Source organism: Corapipo altera, unplaced genomic scaffold (assembly GCF_003945725.1).
Source record: "Corapipo altera isolate COAL_440 unplaced genomic scaffold, ASM394572v1 1b, whole genome shotgun sequence".
Classification (NCBI taxonomy): Eukaryota; Metazoa; Chordata; class Aves; order Passeriformes; family Pipridae; genus Corapipo; species Corapipo altera.
In genome coordinates this window covers 19,540,302-19,562,127 of record NW_020884881.1, presented here as the reverse complement: position 1 = coordinate 19,562,127, position 21,826 = coordinate 19,540,302, and the positions used below count along the sequence as shown (strand labels likewise).

At 43.1% G+C, this 21,826-nt stretch overlaps 1 protein-coding gene across 2 annotated transcripts in view; it reads right to left on the bottom strand.

The window, feature by feature from the left end:
• PRKCQ (protein kinase C theta) overlaps positions 1 to 21,826 on the bottom strand; it is a 59,527-nt gene that overhangs the window by 19,317 nt on the left and 18,384 nt on the right. For both annotated transcript variants that reach the window (XM_027639827.1, XM_027639828.1), the window contains 11 exons: positions 21,523 to 21,648; positions 15,507 to 15,706; positions 13,547 to 13,607; positions 11,193 to 11,355; positions 10,581 to 10,612; positions 10,400 to 10,485; positions 9,183 to 9,312; positions 8,425 to 8,534; positions 8,149 to 8,272; positions 6,400 to 6,575; positions 3,108 to 3,281 (listed from right to left, as the gene is read on the bottom strand). In XM_027639827.1, coding sequence (XP_027495628.1) covers positions 3,108 to 3,281; positions 6,400 to 6,575; positions 8,149 to 8,272; positions 8,425 to 8,534; positions 9,183 to 9,312; positions 10,400 to 10,485; positions 10,581 to 10,612; positions 11,193 to 11,355; positions 13,547 to 13,607; positions 15,507 to 15,706; positions 21,523 to 21,640 — 1,374 coding nt within the window. In that variant the 5' untranslated portion in view covers positions 21,641 to 21,648. The remainder of the gene's footprint in view (positions 1 to 3,107; positions 3,282 to 6,399; positions 6,576 to 8,148; positions 8,273 to 8,424; positions 8,535 to 9,182; positions 9,313 to 10,399; positions 10,486 to 10,580; positions 10,613 to 11,192; positions 11,356 to 13,546; positions 13,608 to 15,506; positions 15,707 to 21,522; positions 21,649 to 21,826) is intronic.

The window sequence follows — 21,826 nt, the reverse complement described above, 5'->3', positions numbered from 1 at the left end:
AAATGGCTCATCACCAGGACTTTGAAAAGATATAATACACCAGTAAAGCAGAAAATAAATGTTTCTGTAATATTTGCTGTTAAATTGCAATAAAGATTACTTCTCTTTTGGGTTGAAATAGTCTTTGTTGCTATTTTGTGCTACAAGTCAAAATGCCTCAAGATTTAATTTGCATTTAGGTAAAGAGTGTTAATAAAACTTGGTCAATGAAGTAAAGAAACAGAAATAAAAGTGACTTTCAAAAAGGGAAAGCCCATTTTTATTGCAGAAGATCAGTGAGATGCAAAAAAGAAGAATAAAACATAAGCACTGGGATGCCAATCACTGTTTTGGCATTACTAATATTGGTATTTCATAGAATCATAAACATGTTTTTCCTCCTCTTTAACATAACAGCATCCCTTTAAATCTAATACAACAGAGTAGCTCCCTTAGCTTATTGTTGAAATTCACACCATATAATTATGTCAGTTGAATATCTGGATACAAAGATGACTGCAGTAAAATAAAACAGTCAGATTCAAAAAAGATTGGAGGGAAAAAAAAAACCAACCACCCTGGGCTTGCATTTGTTCTCATGCAGCAAAACAAGACAAGTATTCTGAGTTTTGAAGCACTGATCATTCAGCCTCAGCAGGAATAAAGAGGAGCATTAGATGCCTACTAAAACCTGTCTGAAGGGCTGTCAAGCTTTATATATTTGAGTGTTCACTGACTATCTCACTGAAACTTATCCCAGAGCTCCAAGAACTGTCCACAGATTATAGAACTTCTTTCTTCCCCTCTGGAGACATGTGGACTCCCAAGGTCCTTGTTTCAGTGTAGGAATATTCTGTTTTTACTGTCCTTTGCCAGGGCACTCAATACCTGAAGCAACTCAGGTAAGCCAAAGCATTAAGGACTCATAAATGCATCAACACATGTATTTCTGTTTGAAACTACTCTTCTATCCAGTGAAACCTTAAAACCAAAAAATATAATTTTTTAAATTAAAAATTCACGTTTTTAATATTAAAATCCAGACAGGGACTCTACACAGCAGTGCCCTGGCTTCTGCCCATGGCAGGAGGGTTGGAACTGCATGATTTTTAAGGTCCCTTCCAACCCAAAGCATTCTATGATTCTAAAATGATTGCTATAAAAGGTATTTAGACTGAGCCATGCTGTCCTTTGGGCCGTGAAAGCCCGTCCATGGCTTGTCTCAAATCTCCTGCTCTGGGTGACTCTCCCACATTGTGTAATTGCTGCTTGGCTTGCAAAGGTCAGAGGAGAAAAAACATGAGCTAAAAATCAATCACAGCCCAGAGCAGCTTTGGCCTGGGCAGCCACATTCCAGCTTCTCTGTCTGTGAACTTGAGGGCAAGATGGAGAGATTACATAACCTTGGAATGGAATAAGGGCTTGGAATAAGATGGATGAAGATTCTTTCTATAGGACAGGAGGGCAATAACATGGTGCTGCCCACAAGACAGTGTAGGAAGAGATCATTTGGTTTTTGAGCCTGGAACCCACAGTTTTTTCAGGCATTCATTGCTTTCCCATCCTGCAGGATTCCCTTTCCTCAGCCACGGCTGGAAGCACTCCTCTTAAAGGGTCAGAAAATCCCACTTGGCTCCTGGCACAACATCACTGGGTTTCTCACCTTTCTGTTGTGGACTAATGAGGGAAGTGGACCTTTCTATGCATGCACTGCCTGAAATCAGAGCTGCAGATTATCACTGCTTTATCCATCCTGAACCTGACCTCCAGCTTCCAGACCAGGGATAGACCAGGCTGGAGCACAGACAACATGGTTCAGCTACTGTGTGCCAGTCAGATGCTGGCACCAGCCAGCATCCCTCTGGAGATACAGGCAGTACAAGCAGCATTCCCTGGAATAAATGCTCCCTCACAGAGCTGTGACTGCTGTGAATATTTTATCTCTTTCATTAAATCTTGATTTTCTCTGCTTTTGGAACTGTGTCATTTATATTTTCCTCTGAAATCTAGCTCCTCTAAATAGGGAATTAATTCCAGGCAAGGATCCATTCCCAGGGCATACCATCCTGTCAGCCCCAAAGGGGTTAAACATTAATGCCTGGGCTCAGTGTCGCATCCCCTACAGCAGTTCCCAGACATTCCCTGTTATAAATTTAATCTGTCTTCAAACAGGTGCCACATCCCACAGATGACTGGAACGTACCACAGAGGTTATATTTGTTTCTCCTCACCCTGCAGAAGCAGCAAGCCTCTTGCTGAGCAGGCCCTAACCTCACTCTGAACACTGATTTGTGCCACTAAGTCCTGGGGCTGAGCAGGGACTGGGAACATCCTAACAAAACCCTGGACAGGCAGCCATGTGACACTGCTCTGAATTTGAGCTAAGAGACATCAGTCATCTTTCAGGAGTGGTTTGAGTAAGTTGAACAGACAGGACAACCTCTCAAAATTCCACCATTTCTTTCTTTGCCTTGTGTATGCTTTGGTGTTAAGGTGATTGGTTGTGGCTGCAGGAAAAGCTCTGGAAAGCTAATCAGTTGGTGGTTTGTTGGCAAGTAGAGCCATGAAGATATATACACATTACTTAAATGTCACTTCAGTTTTGGAGTCCTAAGCAGGTTTTTAGGCGATGCTTTGTGCTGCCCCTCTGAACTGCAACCACCATCACCAGTGTCTGGTGCAATTTACCTGTTACTGGGGGTAAAGTGTTTATTCTCCACAACCAGAGTTTCTTGAGTTTGCTTTGATCCAGGCTTGTTGATGCAGCATAATGTTTCATGGTCCAAGAGGCCCAGGTAACACCCGGGTGAGCACATCTTTACTCTGGCTGTGGATGTGGCCTTTGAACATCCTCAGTCCAGGGTACCGGGATGCAGATTTTAATAGCAGGTCTCTGCATACCTCAATCAGCTTTGGATGCTCTATCCCATTCCCAGGTTCATATGGAGAGGCAGATTAAATTTCTGGAGCCACTTCCCAAGTGCTTAACCTGAAGATCCCTTCCCTGAGTACAACTTCATGTTCAAACTATTCCCTAACATCCGGCAGATTTAAGCCCTTCGCCAAGTATCTGTGCTACAGTAAAGCACCCTCAGCTCATGGAGGAAGGTGACAGATCCTTGTCTTACCTTGGTCTGGAACGTACAGAAGACGTGAGTCAGGAATGGGTGTTCCCAAGCTAAGGAGAGGACTCTCTTCTCCACCATCGTACATTCAACGTCATCATCCATCAGCACCACGTCCTTCTTCAGGGCTTTCACAGCAAAATACTGGTCTGTGCTCTTCAGCTCAGCAAGGAATACCTAGAGTGAAAACAGCTGCTCAGCAGGAGTGATTGTCTCCTCTCAGAGCAGGCAACACAACCATCTGAGGGTGGGAGCTGAGCTCTGGGGAATTCACCAGGGTAGACCTTAAAAAATCTGATGTTTAAGGCCCAGTTCTGCCATTAAGATTTTGTAGACTTTGAGTTTGTTCCTCACAACCAGAATAGTTTTGCGAAGTTGAGCCCTGGGGAGGGATGAGAAGTTCTTCGTGATTACAAAAGCAGGGTCCTACATGCCTGTATGGACAGGACACACCAGAGAGCCACTTCTGATAACAGAAACCATCCTCATGCAAATGCTCCAGAGACACATTTCCTGTTTTCTGACTTCAAATAACAAAACAGAGTATTGCTTTGTCACCATTTGAAATGCAAATGTCCTGCACCAGATCCTCAGCAGGTGGAAATTAATGTCCACTAGTGGTTAGACTGATCTATATCAGGTGTGGCTTTCTCCCCTTCCTCTCAGTTATCAGGTCTGAGCAAACAGGTTGGGTGCCCTATGCTGCTGCAGGAGTTCTCTAAGAATGGGAAAATATATCCCAGAGGAGTTACAATCTCTATCTATTTTTGTAGGCAGTGAAAATGAGACATGGAGCAGCAGCAAAGTGTTTTCTAGAGACCAGAGAGCAAAGAAGTCTACCTTGGAAGGCAGTGCCAGTCCTGATCTTCACACTAACAGCCTGTCAACACTGTTTCCACAGACTAAATAAATACGTAAGATTCATCAAAGAGGTCTTTGAAGTTCTCTACCAGACACTATTTACTGAGTAAGCTCAGACATGTTTTAGCCCTGACAAAAGTTTTATTTACTCTTTTGGCTACTGCTGCATTTCACTTTGTAGCACCAGACAGAGAGTAGAGCCTAGAGCCTCCCCTCTGTCTGTGCAGTGAATGACCAGAAATGCTAACAGTGCTGATGCTGCAGGCACCCTTTTTACCCTCCTTTTTGTGCAGGGCACTGCTCCCATGGGGAAACTGGGGAACACGCCACAGTTGTGACATGTGCTGTAACTTCCAAGGGGCAGGTAGGCAATGCTAGACCTCATGCAGAGGCTGTGGATCTGGTCCTCAACCTCCCTGGTCCACGCAGAGCTGGAGAGACCACCCAGGCACCGAGATCTGCACGCCCTGTCCCCTCTATGGGGAAGTGAATCTCGCTCCAAGCAAATGAGGGCACCAGGAGCGACACCTACACAGGAAACTCGTGGGTGAGTTTTGTTGCAGAAAGGCATGAAATAGCCCATCCTCTGCACACCCACATACTGCACTGCAGGGAGACATAGATGCTTGCAGGCTTGGAGAATCCATGTTAGCATGAGGGCTAAAACAAGGTACAGAATCTACTTCAGTGGAGGTATTCAAACTGGACTAGACAAACACCTGAGCAACCTCAACTCACCTCATTAGACCTGTCTGGAGCAGTGGTTTGGATTATAGGACATCCAGAGGTCCCTTCCTTCCAATAAAAATGTTTCTATGACTTCTCTTCTCTTGAGTCCAAATTAGTCTGGGTTGTGGGGTTTGGAGTATTCAGGCTTAGCTCTGAGATGCCTCAGCTCTGGTTCCCATGCAAACTGTAGACATGACACCTTCTAGTGGAAAGTGTCCCTGCCCATGGCAGGGGGTTGGAGCTAGATGGTCTTTAATATCCCCTCCAACCCAAACCATTCTATGTGTCTATGATTTTCAAGTGTGAAAAGCCAACACAGGAGATATTTTTTAAGAACTGGCTGCAGGAATTGCTCCAGATCACTCAGCAGGCAAAAAGCAGCTCTTTGTTTAAAGCACAGTTTCCACCTTGGAAAGATGTGGGATGTGAGCAATGTGATACATAATGATACTCCTTCTCCTTACTGGCTGTGAAAATACAATAATGAGTTCTCCTGAAATTGCTTTTTGCAGCTCTGTGCTGCTGCTGAATAACGTGAGTCCCCTTCCAGGGAATATCTGCAAGAAGGAGGAGCAGTCCATAATTCATCAAGATTAATGTATCTGCTGAAAACAGGTGGTTCTTGTTTCTAAAGCACAAATTCTTGGCTGTTGTAAAAATTGCTTCACGCTCCAGCACAGATCGGAGCTGGGAAAGAGCAGTTATTGTTCCCAGCTGGAGACCTGCTGCTCTGGAGACAAGAGAGGATCCACACTCAACTTGTCAGCTAATGCTTCCATCTCCCTCTGAGTTTGCTCACTAAGCTGACAGAAGTAGCTGCAGGAAGGGGGACAGCACAGAGATCTTTCCCACCAGCTTTCTGTGGATGCACAGGACCCATTAACCCACAGAGAAGGGGAAGTTTCAGATTTACTTGGGGATTTCCTCTCCTGTCATGGGCAATCATGGGACAGTAACTAATGCGACAGAGAGAAGATCTTTGTTTTAAACAAGGAGAAGACAGAGTCCAAGATTCAGCCATGCCAGGGCAAGGATTCTTTGAAGGCTTGAAGATTTATCAGCGACAGTGTGGCCAGCAGGACCAGGGCAGTGACCTGTACTGGCCACTGGTGAGGTCCCACCTCTAATCCTGGGTGCAGTTTTGGACTCCTCACAAGAAAGACATTGAGGTCCTGGAGTGAGAGAGAAGGGAACGGAGCTGGGGAAGGGGCTGGAGCACCAGGAGTGGCTGAGGAAGCTGGGGTGGCTCAGCCTGGAGAAAAGGAGGCTCAGGGGGGACCTTCTGGCTCTCTACAACTCCCTGACAGGAGTGTACAGCCAGGCAGAGGTTGGGTTCTGCTCCCAGGGAACAAGGGACAGGACAAGAAGAAATGGCCTCAAGTTGTGCGAGGGGAGGTTTATGTTAATTATTAGGAAAAATTGCTTCACTAAAAGGTTGGCCAGGTATTGGAACAGACTGCCCAGGGCAGTGATGGAGTCATTATCCCTGGAAGTGTTCAAAAGACATGCAGATGTGGCATTTGGGGACTTAGTTTAGCAGTGGGCTTGGTTGGACTTGATGATCTTCAAGGTCTTTTTTGACCTAAATGATGACATCTATGACTCTATGTTTTTTCCCAAGTAGCCTTCAAACCATGAGCTATTTCATGCCATAAAAAGCAACATTCAAACATATGCAGTGGTGTCTCAGTCCCCTTTGGCTTACCTTGCCAAAACTGCCCTTCCCCAGCATCTTGTGCAGGACAAAATCTTCAATGGTCAGTTTTAGCTGCACTTGGTGCTCTTGCTGTTCCTGGGACTGTTCTCCCAAGTCTGTCTCTATCAGAGCCTCCCCCTTCATTGTGCCCTCCACTGGAGTCTCCCAGGAGATGCCTTGTGGCTCTGCAACACACATCAAAGCATACAAATAAACTCCTGGAAATGAGCAGAAAATCCCCAGAACACTTATAGGTATTGTTCTTAAGAGGTTTAAAAGGGTATTTCAAACAAACAGAAATGTGGTGGCCAAATCTAAGTACATTGACTCTGCTCCCACACTGCTTTCTCTCTAGAGGAATTTTTAGTCCAGTGGAATTTCATCTTCTTCAGCTACATTACTTTACAAACCACTTTACAAACTCCTTCATATGTTTTTTTGTTTTATGGCAGCAAAACATGACCAAACCCTTAATTTCTGGCCACCTGTCTTCTTTGGTCCTTCTTGCTGGTTGCCATTTTGATGTGGTCCCATGAAATGTGGTCCAGACAACAAGATGGGACAGCATTTTCATACTGGGTGCTGGGTCCCTGCTCTGGATATGAAACATTCCAGCTCAAGCATTCCAGCTGTCCTGGAGTGGAATTGCTCAGAGTTTATTCAATCATCCATTCACTTGGATGTAAACAATAACAACATGAATTTGTAACAGAGAATCTGTCCCTCACTGGATTTATCCCATTGCTGCACTGTTCTAAAATGCTGATCAGCAAGAACACTACTCAGTAGACAAACAGGTCCACATGTAAAACAGATGTGAAACCATCTGGGGCTTTACTGATTCACATCAGCATAACCATTCTACTTGCAGAAAAGAAAGAAACTAAGCACAGATGTGGACATAATGTATTTCCCCTTGGGGGCTAAAGGATACACTATCTCATTTATTCTCCTTAACATCTGTTCTTGTACATAGAGGGCTGTGACACCTACATCAGCTCCTGGGTGAGTGAAGTGAGGATCTGTCATTGGTTCTCAAAGCTACTGGAAGTCAACCTTCACCCAAAAATAAGAAATTGGAAAGAAAATCGGCCGCAGTGATCAGAAGAACTCCAAACCTCCTGCTTATAGCTCGGTTTCTCTGTAAAGTTCTCTGGTTTTACAAGTCTGTGAGTCCCAAGCAGGGAATAAGCACATTATTGCCAGTGGAGGTATGAGATGTGCTCAAGCACCTGGTCAGAAAGAGTGTTTAGGTGCTGGCTGAAGGAGTGGTGACTGGGGTCTCGAGTCACCAGAGGTTGGGATGACATGGGGGAAGTGCATGTTTGCAGAGAAAGAACCAGATTGGGATCCAGGGTATCTGCCATGCCCAGGTGATGTGGCTGGGAAGTTGTCGATATCCTGAGATCAGAAAGGGTAGAGGTTAGATATTAGAAAAAGGTTCTTTCTCCAGAGGGTGGTTGGGCACTGAACAGGCTCCCCAGGGCAGGGGTCACAGCATCAAGCCTGACAGACCTCAAGGAGCATTTGGATGCCTCATGGGGATGGTTCTGTGCAGGGCCAGGAGTTAGACTCAATGATCCTTGAGGATCCCGTTCAACTCAGCATATTCTGTGACTCTGTGGTCTTGCTCTAGGCTGGAGAGATGCATGAAAGATTCACTGGCTAATAAATTCCCCATCCTTGTCACCTCCAACTAACCATGGACCACCCAAAACATTAACAGAGCTGCTGCCCCGTATTACTAGATGGAGTTACCTTTTTTACCCGTTGTAGATGCTGGCAATGCCTGCAGTGGTGTTACATCCTTCGCTGGAACTGGGAAGCCAATTTCCAAAGGTCCATCCCTGGAGATCTGCTCAGTGTCACGCTGACAGCGAGCCTGGAGTACAGGAAACAGCAAACGGCTTCTGAGCCAAATGTCATGTTCTGAGCTTAAAAACATGGTAGCTTCTTGAGTGTGACCCACAAAAGCCAAGATCTATAAAAGGTCTTTGCTTACGAGAAGAGCATCTCAAGGCTCAAATACTTTACCTGCTGAGTGCTCTCTATCATTGCCAGAGCTTCAGCCATTAGCTTCTGGTTAACTCCACAAAGATTTGCTACTTTTGTCTGGCACTTGTGATGGACATTCATGCCACATGCTGAAAGAAAGAACAAGAGGAGTCAGGAAAACAAAGGCTATAAAGGGTTGGCCAGGAATATGTGCTGCTGTTGGCTGAGGGCAGAGAACAGCCACTTAAACAGCTCAAATGTCTCATGAAATAGCACTCAGGTCATTTTTTAGTTCTCTACAGAGACTTTTTTATATCTTCTTCTGGCCAAAGGTTGTGTTTCCACATCCATCAGCCTTTGCAGGTACAAGCTACCAAAACTCTACAGCTCAGAGATAAACTGTAATCACAGAACAGGATCTCCCCACTGGCGTACGATTATGAAGACAGTGAAGTATCTTAGGTCTGTCTAGTATTGGAGATAGAGCATAGTTCATACTAGGGGTGATTTTGAAAGATCAACAGTGTTCTTTGATTTTCTTTGCCTCTTCAGGAAGCAACCCCTCAGCCTTGAGGACCACAGACCTTTATATATATGGACAGTTCTCATCCTCCTTGAAGAATGATCCTTCTTGAAGGACAGTCCTGTAGGCCACTCCTTCACCACCCTGGATGCCACCTCATGGAGATTTTGCAGAGAAGGGTCATAAATGAGATCTGGCTTTTCAGATTGCAACCCTCTAAAGACAATGACCCCCTTGCCATGCTCAGCTCGTGCCATACACACCAGGCACTCACCATCACACTTCAGTCCTTGCCGTGCAAGGCCCCAGAGGAGCGTCCCACAGTGCTCACAGAAAGTTGGGCTCTTGTAGTTGTAGACTTTGAAGCGGTGAGGCATGTCAATCTTGAACCTCTCTTTGTGGAACTGCAAGAGAAAAACCACGTTGGCAATTCACTCCTCTCCACCTCAGCTCCGCGTGGAAAACCAAACTTGTGCCACAGGATGCCTACAGCCTTTTAATCCTTTATTAAGAATAAACTATCTATAACTATGATTCAGGCACACAAAGCCAAATTTTGATACATCATAACATAGGCAATTCAGTTATTAATTAGGGAATTGAGTAGTTTCAGCCCTGGGCTTGATTTTATCTGACCAAAGAACTGCTTGACCCTCACCTACACACCCAGACTCCCCTAATGCTTAGTGGAAAAACATTGATACTTCTAAAAATGATTCATCTCATCCTGAAATGAATCTCTACATTTGTTGTCATGAATCACTCCTTGGAAGAGCCTCTTTTTCTTCTTTTAGTACATAGGGAGTGAAAGGTGATGACAAAGTTGGATACATCTACCCTGGAGATGTCAGAAGACAAGTGAGATGAATCTCATCTCTAAGAACTGCAGGAGAAAAGAGGAGTCAGGGTGGGACTGAGAGCAAAGAGAAGTTGTAGGACACAAGGAAAAGGGCATTGTCCTGTCAAGAGTTTAAGTTCTGATTTTGCCTACCAAAAAGTAAAGTTGAGAATAAACTGACATGAGAAAAATAAAGCAATTAATAGTGGAAACAGATCTTCCACTGACTGCTTGGAAATCTCAGATAACACAGAATGGGATATTTGAGTACAAATCTGAAAATTCAGTGTGATGTCCTGCCTAACATCTGATAGTGAAGATTTTTCTCCAGTGAATCCCCACTTCATGTCCATGACTTCCCTCTGAGCTGTACTTTATGCATTAGAAAAATGTCAGCTCTGATTCAGCAACTGCCTTCTTCAGCAGCTGCATTTGAGTAAATCCTAAGTAGGAAGTAATGAAACCACTGGGAATATAAAAAGCAAAGGACTCAGATCAGATCACACAGTTTTTAGTTTCAGTAGGACCTTTCGCTTTATCAGAAGTTGTTTTATAGAGACATCTGAATTACACTCAAGTTTTTAAAAGCAGCCTAATAATAGATAATAAATGACAACAACAATAATATTAATGATATTAATAATAATACATACCATTGTTTCTCTGCTATTGATTGCTGATCCTGTACACTTGGCTATTACTTTATCAATGCACTTCTTATGAATGGCAGCATTACACTCTGCAACAGCAAGTGTGTCATGGTGTTAATAAAGGAATTCCTTAAGAAAAGATTAAAGAAACAATGACAATAAGAAAATAAAAAAAGTTTCTTACGTCTGCATTGATAGCCTTGTTTATTCAGACCCCTGAAATAAACAGAGAAGTAGTTAATTCTGAGTTGTCTGAAAGCCTCAGCAGAAGAAAGGAGAGTAACATTAATGAAAGCAAGACAATGAAATTACTTTGCTTTTTATCAGTCTTTGTAGAGCTTATTTAATTTCACTGCCTTCATTCAGTCTAATGGTGGAGTGATTCTCTGTGGTTTTCACAGCCTTTTCAGCACATATTCACAACCCAAATTTCACAATATTCAAAGAGCAAACTGGACTGATGAGAAATGTCTGCACATTTGGCCAAACCCTAAAATATTTGTAAATAATAAAAAAAAGAAGGGAATTTTCACAGTTGGGATTACAGCTGTGAAACACATCCTTGAAGTGATGCAATAACTACATGTAAGCTGTCAAGGGTCTGACAGCAGGAGCAGGTATTCATCAGAGAATCACAGAATCTTTTAGGTTGGAAAAGACCTTTAAGATCATCGAGTCCAACCACTAACCTGGATCTGCCAAGTCCAACACTAAGCCATGTTCATAAGTGCTACAACGACACAAGAACAGTTCTCCGGGGATAAAAGAGAAAAAGCATAGCTCTATCTTCACTTACCACACAAACTCATGACAGACAGAGCAGAAGGTGGGTTGTGGAAAGAAGGTGGCCGTGAATTCATGACACTTGACATTATGGATTTTGGCCTGTTTGATGGCTCCCCTGCGCTGGTGCAAGGAGAAGAAACCTTCAGTCTCACAGTCAGCCAGGTCCTTTGCATCTGGGGGAAAGGAAGCAGAAGATTTATTAGGGTACCTTGTCCTGATCAGGTGCCTTAAGAACATGCAGCTGCCAACATACTAAGTGACTGAAGTTGATGATTCACTCATGGGAATGAACACTTAAAGAAATATAATTTTATGAAACCCACACAAGGCTTGTTTGGGTGTTTCTTTGGATGCTTTTTATCTACCATTCCTGCACTAAAATTACTTTAAACTTGGGATTCTGAGCTCCCTTGAATATTCACAATGTTGTTTTGAAATGTAGACCAGAAACTTCCTAAGAGACAATTCAAACATAAAATTCTAACTTTGAATGAAAGAACCATGCCATAAAAAAGATGAAATCACATTAAAATAATTAATTATTTATATATGCACACAAACTCACGTGTGTGTGTATATATATATACATACCAATATATATCCATATATGTGGATATTTGACTGAATCCCTTATATGATCATGTACGTGTGTGTGCATATGAACATATGTATGTTCCTAGGATATTTTGTTTTGTTATTTTTCAATGCCAACATTTGCTTTGCTGTTTGCTGTGTCCATGCCATTATTCACAGTTCACCTTCAAACTTTTCAGAACAGCAAACAAACCAGTTCTGACTTCACATGCACATATGTGCTCATGTGTGTGCTTGTGTCTACAAATGCACACAGGATCTCTTTCTTAATCTCTGTTTTGTTTCATTCACACATTACCCAGAAAGTTACCCAGGTAATATATGTGGAAAACGGTCCCCTCTGTGATCTGATGCTGATCTTGCCATTTATAACACAAACACAACTTAGATTTCCTATGCTTTGGCCTCTCTGACGTCTTAAAACACACAAGGAGGTAACAAGAGCCTAGTCTCTATTAAAGGTAGGAATGGTTAAGAAAACATCAGCATGGATATTCTGTTGTCTGATTTCAGTGTTTTTTTAATCCTTCTAGATATCTACATCTTACAGCTTCACCCTGAGGGTATGAGAATTTCGGCAACAAAAAACCAGAAGAATAAGCATTTATATTCAACCCATTTTCTTCAAGAAAGCAAAATGCATTTCACTTGGACATCAAACTCTGTGGGTGGGACTTGGTTCCTGGTGAAGACCTGTACATGACTGTGTGTCCCCTATCCAGGGTGACCAAGCTGCTGACACATCCCTGGAGGTCTAGTTGGAGCAGGCAAAGAGCCCAGTGAAAGGTTCAGCTCACCTTGCAGCAGAAACCTGCATTTGATCAAATGAATCACTCTCTAGGTTCTTTTCCTCTTTTGCCTGGATTGCTCTTGAACTTAAAAGCTCCACTAACAAGTGCACTCAGGTGTTGTCAGCTGGAATTCTATGCCAGCCTTCACATTTGCACTATAATGCACATCATGGCACATCTCACATGTATAGAATCATAGGATTATTCAGGTTGGAAAAGACTTTTAAGATCATCAAGTTATACCATTAACCCAGCACTGCCAAGGCCACCACTAAACCTTGTCCCCAAAGGTCACAGCTACATGTCTTTTAAATGCCTCCAGGGATGGCGACTCTGCCACTGCTCTGGGCAGACAGGGCTTGACAACCCTTTCAGTGAAGAAATTTTCCCTGATATCCAATCTAAACCTTCCCTGGGCCAACTTGAGTCCATCTCGTCTTATTGCTTGTTATCTGGGAGAAGAGACTGATCCCCACCTGGCTACAGCCTCCTGTCAGGGAGTTTCAGAGAGCAAGAGGGTCTCCCCGAGCTTCCTCTTCTCCAGGCTGAGCCCCCCCAGCTTCCTCAGCCTCTTCTCACCAGATTTGTGCTCCAAACCCTTCCCCAACTCCGTTCCCTTCTTTGGACACACTCCAGCCCCTCAATGTCTTTCTTGTAGTACATAAAGTAGAATTATTTGAGAGGGAACTGGTTCATTATGTTTCTATTCTGTCTTGTTTAGCATAATAGGAAAAGCTATGGGAAAATCTACCATTTTAGTGGTAAAACAGCCAAAAATCTGCCTTGCAAAACACAGAACAGTCAGTGTTCATCCCCATCACACAGTAAAAATTGCTTTTCTGGAGTTTTCATTTCAAATAGTTATGGTAGTTCTTATGAATCAATCACTAGTAACATAGACACTGCTTTTAGTGAAGACATCACGTCTCACCCACAGACCAGGAAACAGAGCTGTCAATTAACAAACAAAATCACTTGCCACTTATTTCCAGGAAGTATCTTGCATTCATCAGCATTCGCCCTTGAGGTTTCAGTTCTAGCTGGTTGAGATAAGTGAAAAACAAGAAAAGAAGGCCATTAAACAGTCATTCAAAGAAGGAAAAATCGTTTCAGATGACTTCAAGACAGCAATAATTTCAAGATGACTTCATCCTTTCAGATGACTTCAAGCTATCTCCTTTTCCCAGTGGGAATTGATGAATATCAATGAATGCTAATTTTAGGGTTGCTCCTACCGAGGGTAGGAGAGAGTAGGGTAGATCACCTCTAACCAAACACTCAAAACATCATGATAGAAGAGATGTGACTTAACCACAGAAGATGAAGGTAGATTTTTAGACACCAGATCAGGACCAGCTCTATCTATAGAGAAAACTTGTTCCCTATGGATCCTGCAAGGGGAAAATGGGAGAAAGTTCAAAAAACCCAGCCTTCAGAGGGGTGATACTGAAGTCTTTTAGACACTGAGTTCTACAAGTCTAACTTCACTGTGAGGGATGTTGTGAAGGATGCTAGCAGCTACCTCAGACACATTTTTTGACCTTTCCACTGGACCTGGAAATTCGCACCTACCTGAGTCAACATCCATAGGTGCCTTTGGAAATCTGAATCCACTTGCCTAGGTATAAAAGGACCTAAATTCGTGGATTTCTTCAGCCTGAGAACCACAGCAGTGCCTTCCTCACTCAATCTCCAGCACAGCCCAAGCAGGGTCACCTCTCTAACCTCCAGAACAAAGAGTGCCCTTGCACAGAAAAGTGAAAAAAAATTATATCTCATCCCTTGGAGGATGAGATACCTGGGACCACCCTCCCCAGGGTGTAACTTGTATCAGGGAGTAAGTGGAGAGATCTGAGGAGATGTCACCAGGCTGGGACACAACAGAACCAGGGTCTCTCAAATCCACTTCAGCTCAGCACTCCAGACTATGTGTCCCCTCTCTCCCCCACGAGGCTACAGGAGTTGGAGTCATGCTGAGCAGAGCCTTTTAGTTTTCAATTCCATCCCTAAATATCAAAATTCCTTCAAAGTTATGTTTTAAAACAGACTGGACCACAAAGACCATCTAGTCCCAACCCCCCCTGCCATGAGCAGGGACACCTCCCACTAGACCAGGTTGCTCAAGGCCTTATCCAACCTGGCCTTGAACACTGCCAGGGTTGGGGCATCAAACCAAATCCAAATGTGAAAATCTCAACCAAATCTTGTTTTTAGGGCTTGTAAGTGACCAAGGCCTTTTTGACTTTTCCACTCTCTCCTTAACCCAATCAGCTTAGCCTAAGAACTGTCATGAGAAATAATGCAAACGAAAAAATTCCATTCTATCAGTTCCTCTCAAATGTCTTTCCAGTTCATTGTTACTCATAAATACTGGGTATTACATTTTAAATACTATTATCAAGAACTTTATTGCTTGGACTAGCAGGGAACACACCCTTACATTCAGCATCCTTACAAAGTCTGTTACTTCAAGTTTACTCCACTCTGACTGTAGTGATTTTAAAGGAGTTCCTCTGACATAACTCTGAAGTCAGGCACCTGTGAATCAGTCTCCTGACATCAGATTAAATTTTTAAAGCTGCTTCCCCAGAGAACATAAAATAACTCATGTTTAGCCACTCATATCACCATTTGTTCCCAGTGGGTCTCCTCAGCAAAGATTAATATGTGGCCACAGCTCACCTGAACCAGAATCCTCACTAGCACAGGGCATGTTTCAACACAGCAGCAGCAGGTGATATAAATGTGCCACGCTCTTCTTTTCTGACAGGTCTTTCCCTCAAGTCACACCCAAGCAGACTCAAAACATCATTCCTTGGACGGCAGCCAGTTCCTGCTGCCCTGCTGGTGGCAGTCACAGCCTGGCACGGACACAAGGCATTCCCCTACCCTGCAGCAGCTCCCCACTGCATCCTGCAAGGGAAGATAACGATGCTCACCCATATCTCTGTCTTCCCATTGCTCTTCTTGCACCTCTCTGCCAGCACCTTGAGTTCCACCGTGGTCTCCGAAACCATTTCGGCGCTTTTGTCCTTGACGACGATGTGCATGACCCTGCCGTTGTTGATGTGGGCATCAAAGGTGCTGTTCCAGGGTGGGTACATGGTGGGCTTCTTCTGCACGTACACCTGGCCATTCTCTGTCAAGAAGAAGTGGTTTGGATTGACTGGACCTGCTTCTCTTCTGCTACAAGGCCACCACTCAGCAGCCTGTGAAACAGATCTGTGTTATTTACCCATTTTAAAGTCTCTCTCGCAACAGGGTGTGTAATGGACCACATTAGACTGTCCTAGGAGGTTTCTATGTGAAGTGAAGCTTAGGATGAGATTAATCTCACTTAAATTTAGATGTCTACCATGTGTATGTCCATATCTGGGCTGTCTGAATACTGACTTCATTCAGAGCCACTGAATATAATCAATATAAATCAATGGACTGAGGGTGGTTCATTTGACCACATACAGTCACTTACCTTAGAAAAGGTAATTTCCACCCTTGACTCCATCTATTGAGTAGACCAATTATGCAGACTCCAACACCATAAATACCCACTTCTAATCACATGAAACTCATCACAGATAACCAGCTATGTGGATCATCTGTCCCAGTGTAAAATGAGACAGGTTTGCTTCAATCCCCCGAAAGCTGGGTGCACTTCAGGATTAAGGTTCAGCTGGAGCACATGTCCAGTCAGTAGCTAACTAAGGGATATGAATACATGAACTGTCTTGCTGACCTGCATCCATTCCAAAGGGATGCAGAGTTTTCAACCAAGCACACATTTCCTCATGCTTTAACTCCTCGTCCTTCACAGCATCTTAAAATGGTGATACATAAAAATGTTGTCTCTGAGGCTCGCAAAAAGTTCTCTCTAGTTATTCCTCTCTGAAAAGTCTCAGCCAGATTTATTTGTCTTATAGAACCAGTTTTATTTCTTACAGTCCTGTAAAAGTCTTGGAAACTTACTCAAGGTAAATCCTATATCACAGCTACCCTCTGAAAATTGTCAACCCATCAAATGCTGAAGCTGGAGAAACAAGAGAATAAAAAGCAGTTGTGTGAGCAGCAGGCCTGCGACTCCTGTCTGCCAAAGACTGTGTTCCTATTTCCAATAATCCCAGCCTTTCCCTCATCCCACTCAGCTGGAAAAGAACATGCAGCTGATAGCCTGGAAGGTGACGTGCTGGAGAAAATTTTTCCCTAGATGAGAGGACTAATTCAGTTTTCTTCCCTCTGTTCAGCTTTGATTTACACAGGCAGGAATTCCAGGATTTCTGAGGCTTTTACCACATCTTTAGGAGAGATTAAAACTGGTAAACAAGCTCCAAAGTTACTGAAAGCAGGAGAGAAGGAGAATAAATTCACAATTGTGTAATATTCACCTCAGGAAATGAAAGAACGTTTACCGGGGAAAGAACAAATATCAGGCCTGTGAGATTATACCAAAATCTCCCTTGGGCACCCTGTACACTGGAGAAAGGGCTGCCAGAGTTTCTACATAAACTACACTTAGTAAACAGATTTAGGTTGAGATGTAGCTTCCTGAGGAAAGGCCTGCAGGATCCTGCAATCAGCACTGACTTGCTGAAATTTCACCCCACGACCCAACACCTGTAGTTTTACACTCAGTTCCATCACATAAGCTTGATCTAAGCTGCTTTAGGCTCTGACCATCAGCACTGCATCGCAAATGAGCTGAGATCAAAGAATCACCGAGGCTGGAAAAGACTTCCAAGATCACCAAGTCCAAACTTCAACCAAATACCACCTTGCCCACTAAAACATATCACCAACTGTCACGTCTATTCATTTTTTGAACACTTTCAAGGATAGTGACTCCACTACTTCCCTGGGAGAATTGATCTGATCCCCACATCATTCCTGCAGCATAAAACCACTTCTCAACCTTGTCCTGCCTGGTGTGATGAACAGCTGTGCAGCTAAATTTTAGGCAGGAATTCAATTTCCCCAAATCTTAGAGCACCTCAATCTAAGGTGAATCCACCTCTGTCAGTTAAGTGGGGTTGACCTTTCACATAAGCAGATTGAGGCAATCATTTACTGAGCTCATTGTCTTCAGGCTTAATTCACTCACATCAAGCTTGCAAATATATATATTTGCCACACTCTTTCAACAAAAGCACAAAAAAATCAGAGATAAAAACAAGACATAAACTTCCTAGCACCCCAGAGAACAGAAATCTCAGTAAGGACCATTATTTCTTTGCTACATCAGTGAAAAACCACAGATGTGAAACACAGCACTTGCAAAACAAGTGCTTTCGTTTGTGCTGCACTCCAGAACACCAGGCTTAAACAAACAAACCCTGGAATGTGGATGAACTGCCCGATATATGGGATCAGACAGTCACCCCTGGTGCATCCCCGCTGACGGCTGTGGAATTCTGCCAGGGATTAATCCAACCCTGGGTTCCTGAAAAATAAAATAGCAACTGTTCTTTCCCGGGGAGCAGCTTCCACTACAGCTGGGAGCCCTTTTCCTGGAGGCTTGTTGAGTTCAAACACGGAGCAGGATCTCTCATGAAGCAAATGTCACCAAGGCAGGTGGTGAAATGGCACCAGGCCAGGTGGTTTGTGAAGGCAGAAGCCACTTTTAAAGGGCAGATTTTTTTATATCTCAGAGGCACATACGATCTCTGAAAAGTTTTGTCATCAGTAATAAATTGCTATAACACTTCTAGGTGTAGGGGGTTGTGGTGTTTACAGTTTTTTTAAAAGATTATATCATAAAAACACAGGGACCCTTTTATAAAATAAGCAAGTGGAAAACCAAAACAAAATAAAAAGGATGTCCAAGATTTTTCCTGAGCTTCTGAAACTCTTTCGGGTGGCCTTGTTGTGACATTCCTGTGCCCACAGACAATGTGCATTACTCTCAAAACCCTGGGGACCTCTGTCCCAGTGTCTTTTTCACCATGGCTGGACGACAAGGCACAGCCTTTGGCGTGAACCCAAAGTCAAACTCCCTGTTTTTGGAAACCAAACACATTTATCATCTACCACAGTTCTGTCTGCAAACAGACAAGTAAACAAAAAAACCCCAGTCACAGAGTGGTTTGGGTTGGAAGGGACCTTAAAGATCATCTTGTTCCACCTCCCTGCCAGGGGCAGGGACACCTTCCACTATCCCAGGTTATTCAGGGTCCCATCCAACCTGGCCTTGAACACTTCCAGGGATGGGGCAGCCACAGCTTCTCTGGGTAGCCTCTGTAGAGCCCCTTTTACAGCAAAGAATTTCCTCCTAATACATGGTATATATAACATGTATGTGCATATATGTATATATCTCATTCATAACAGGACATTGAAATGTCAGAGCAGAGTCATCTTCCAAACTGGTTCCAGTACAGAGTTTGAAAGGTTTGAGACTTGGATCCATCCTGAATTCAGCTCTGGGTTTAGGCATGTCCTGCCCTGCTCAACAATCATTTTCCCTGAAGAAATCTTGAAGTCCAAGTGTCAGAGTACAAGGCTGGTGGTCAGGATGGTTTGCATCTCTTACCAGTTGTGCAGTTGATCCACTCCTACTCCTTGGTCATGGCAAAATTTTAGCCAAAATTTGCATATCAGGGAACCACTTTGTTTTTAATCCCATTATTATTGAGTAGCAAGTGCTTTGTGAAACCAGGGACCAGAGAGCAAACTGTGACCAAAAAAAAAATTAAAAAAAAAAATCATGAAGCAAGGATAAGACATGGTTTAGTGGTGGAACTGGCAGTGTTAGACTTGATGATCTTAGAATTATTAAGGTTGGGAAAGACCTCTGTAATTCTACTACAAATATATTCAGCTAGTGTTTGTCTGGAGACCTTTTGTCTTTTCTAAGCCTGTTTGAGCATGACAGCTCCTCAGGATGCTCATGCTGAGAGCATTTCTGGGATTTAGAGTCAGGTTTAGCTCTCTGAAAGTCAGATGTGTACCTCTGAGTGGACTGTCCAGTCAGCACAGAGCACTGGGCTTTTCTAGGGTGTGATTCATCACACTCACTATGGATGTGTTCCTCAAGCTGAGATGAATCCCATCATGGAAATCCCTGTTTATTCCCCTGAGCTATAATTCTCTGGTGGTTGAATTGCTCAGACATCAATATCCTTGCAGAAGATTGGAATTATAGGGCAGATGGATCCCATGGTGGCCTCATCTTTTCTTAGTCACCTGAAGGCAAAGTTCACCATCTACACATTTAAACACCCTCCCTCAGCAGCAGATTAAGACCTCCCAAGGGGGGTTCAACCCACCCTAAGAGGGGAGTCTGAGGTGAGTCAGTCCCAGGAGGTTCCTGCTGACACTGATGTGATAAGAGTCCCTCTGGCTGCCCCACCATGCTCTGAGCAATCATTAGATGAAATAACACCCCAGCAAACAGAATCTTCTAATACTAGAATGTCATTTTTCCTATATTCAGTCCTCATTAATGGAGAAAAGTTCCCTCCAAACATACTTTTTTTATTTCTTGCTGGTAGAGGAATTATTATAATAATCATCATAATATCTATAATTATTATAATAATTATGATTATTGACTCTGAGTAGCACAAAAATTATATCCCTTAGTAAGTATTTTTGTGTGTTTTACACAACAGAAAACACTTTCAGCTCTGTGCTAGACTAATAAACATAGGTCTGTTCTGACCAAATTGATTTTATCCACTTTCAAACTGACACAGACTTCAGTTTGAGTTATGGATTTCAAAGGCCTCACTAAAGCAAACAGCCAAGAGCTGCATAGAGCTGAAATAGGACGTATTTTCAGTTAAAACTGAGATCTTACCGATATTTTGTCATGTAGTATTTTCTTTCCTTTGGAATTTACCAGTAATTGTATCTTACATAATAATTTAAAATAACATTTAAGCCAAGAAAAAGTTCAATGTGATAAATGCTGACTCTTAAAACAAACAAACAATTCCAGTGAAATACTGAATTACTTTAAAATTCTAATTTTTTTTTTTAAACTACTTTAACGTCCTCTGGGGATTAGAGTCATGGGCATTCTCAATAAAAAGGGATTTCTGAGTGGATTTCATTTTTATAAAGAATCACAGCAGTCAAATTATGAATTTATCAAAAGATTTAAGATAAATAACAACCAGTGTTAGGGAATTCCCTAACACTGAAAGTCTTGCTCCTCATGATTCTTCAAAAGCACAACTGAAGAACTTTTCATCCTCTCACTGGGACTATTTTCATGCATAAGACATATAAGAATTGTTTTCCCTATGAGGACTCATCAGTGTTGGTCCATCAGGAAAAGCGTGCAACAATCCCTGCATCCAGACAGAGAAAAATGCTTTGCATGAGGTTTCACTTTCAAACCTTTTACACAGCACAGTAATTACACAGAGAAATTAACCCTCTGCAAAGACCAGCCTGTTCAAGTGCCTTTTTTTTTTTTTTTTTTTTTTTAAATCATGGAAATGTCTGGACCCATGAGTTTTCCAGAAAAATATGATAAGCATGGACAGCCCTGCCAGGATATTTTAGGACACTCAGATTTAATCTGTCTGGAGTCCCACTGACAAACCACCAACTGCTCACAGAAAAGTGAAACCAAATACAGCTCAGCTCATCTGCTCTGTCACATGCTGGGACTTGTAATGTAGTTGATAACAATCCCAAACTGCAGACATAGATTTGTTGGGCATTAGCTTAAAACTGGATTGTCTTGCAGATCATGACAAACCCAAACCAGTACTGTGCTGAAGCACAAAAAGAACTTCACCTTCACCCACAACCCTTTTAAAGGAGGGTGGGCTTCACAAACCCATTAAAGGGGGGGGAACTAGATAATCTTTAAAGTCTCTTCCAAGCCAAACTATTTTATAGTTCACTCTGTGTTTTAACAACATGCTTCCTACGCACCAGAAATGACACATAAAGGCACCCACATGACTTATAAAAGCTTACATGCATATTTAACACTTCCCCACTTACCTGACTCCACGGCTTCTTTCACCATCACAGCACAGTAAGGGTTAATCACCTCCCCCTGGGATGGCAGGTAAGGGCCACTGTCATAGTTGGACAAACCAATACGCAGGAAGGGAGACATGACAAGTCCTGTGTCAAACAAAAGACAGGCGACACTTGGGAGACAGTCTGAAATTTCCCTTGGTTTCAACCAGGCTCTTATCTCCGCCAGACAGGGGGATGTTGGCCGTTAGTTATCCATGAGCTGGAGACTCTCTGGCTTCCTCCACTGACCAGCAAGGCGAGGGACTGACTTAACGTGCGCAAG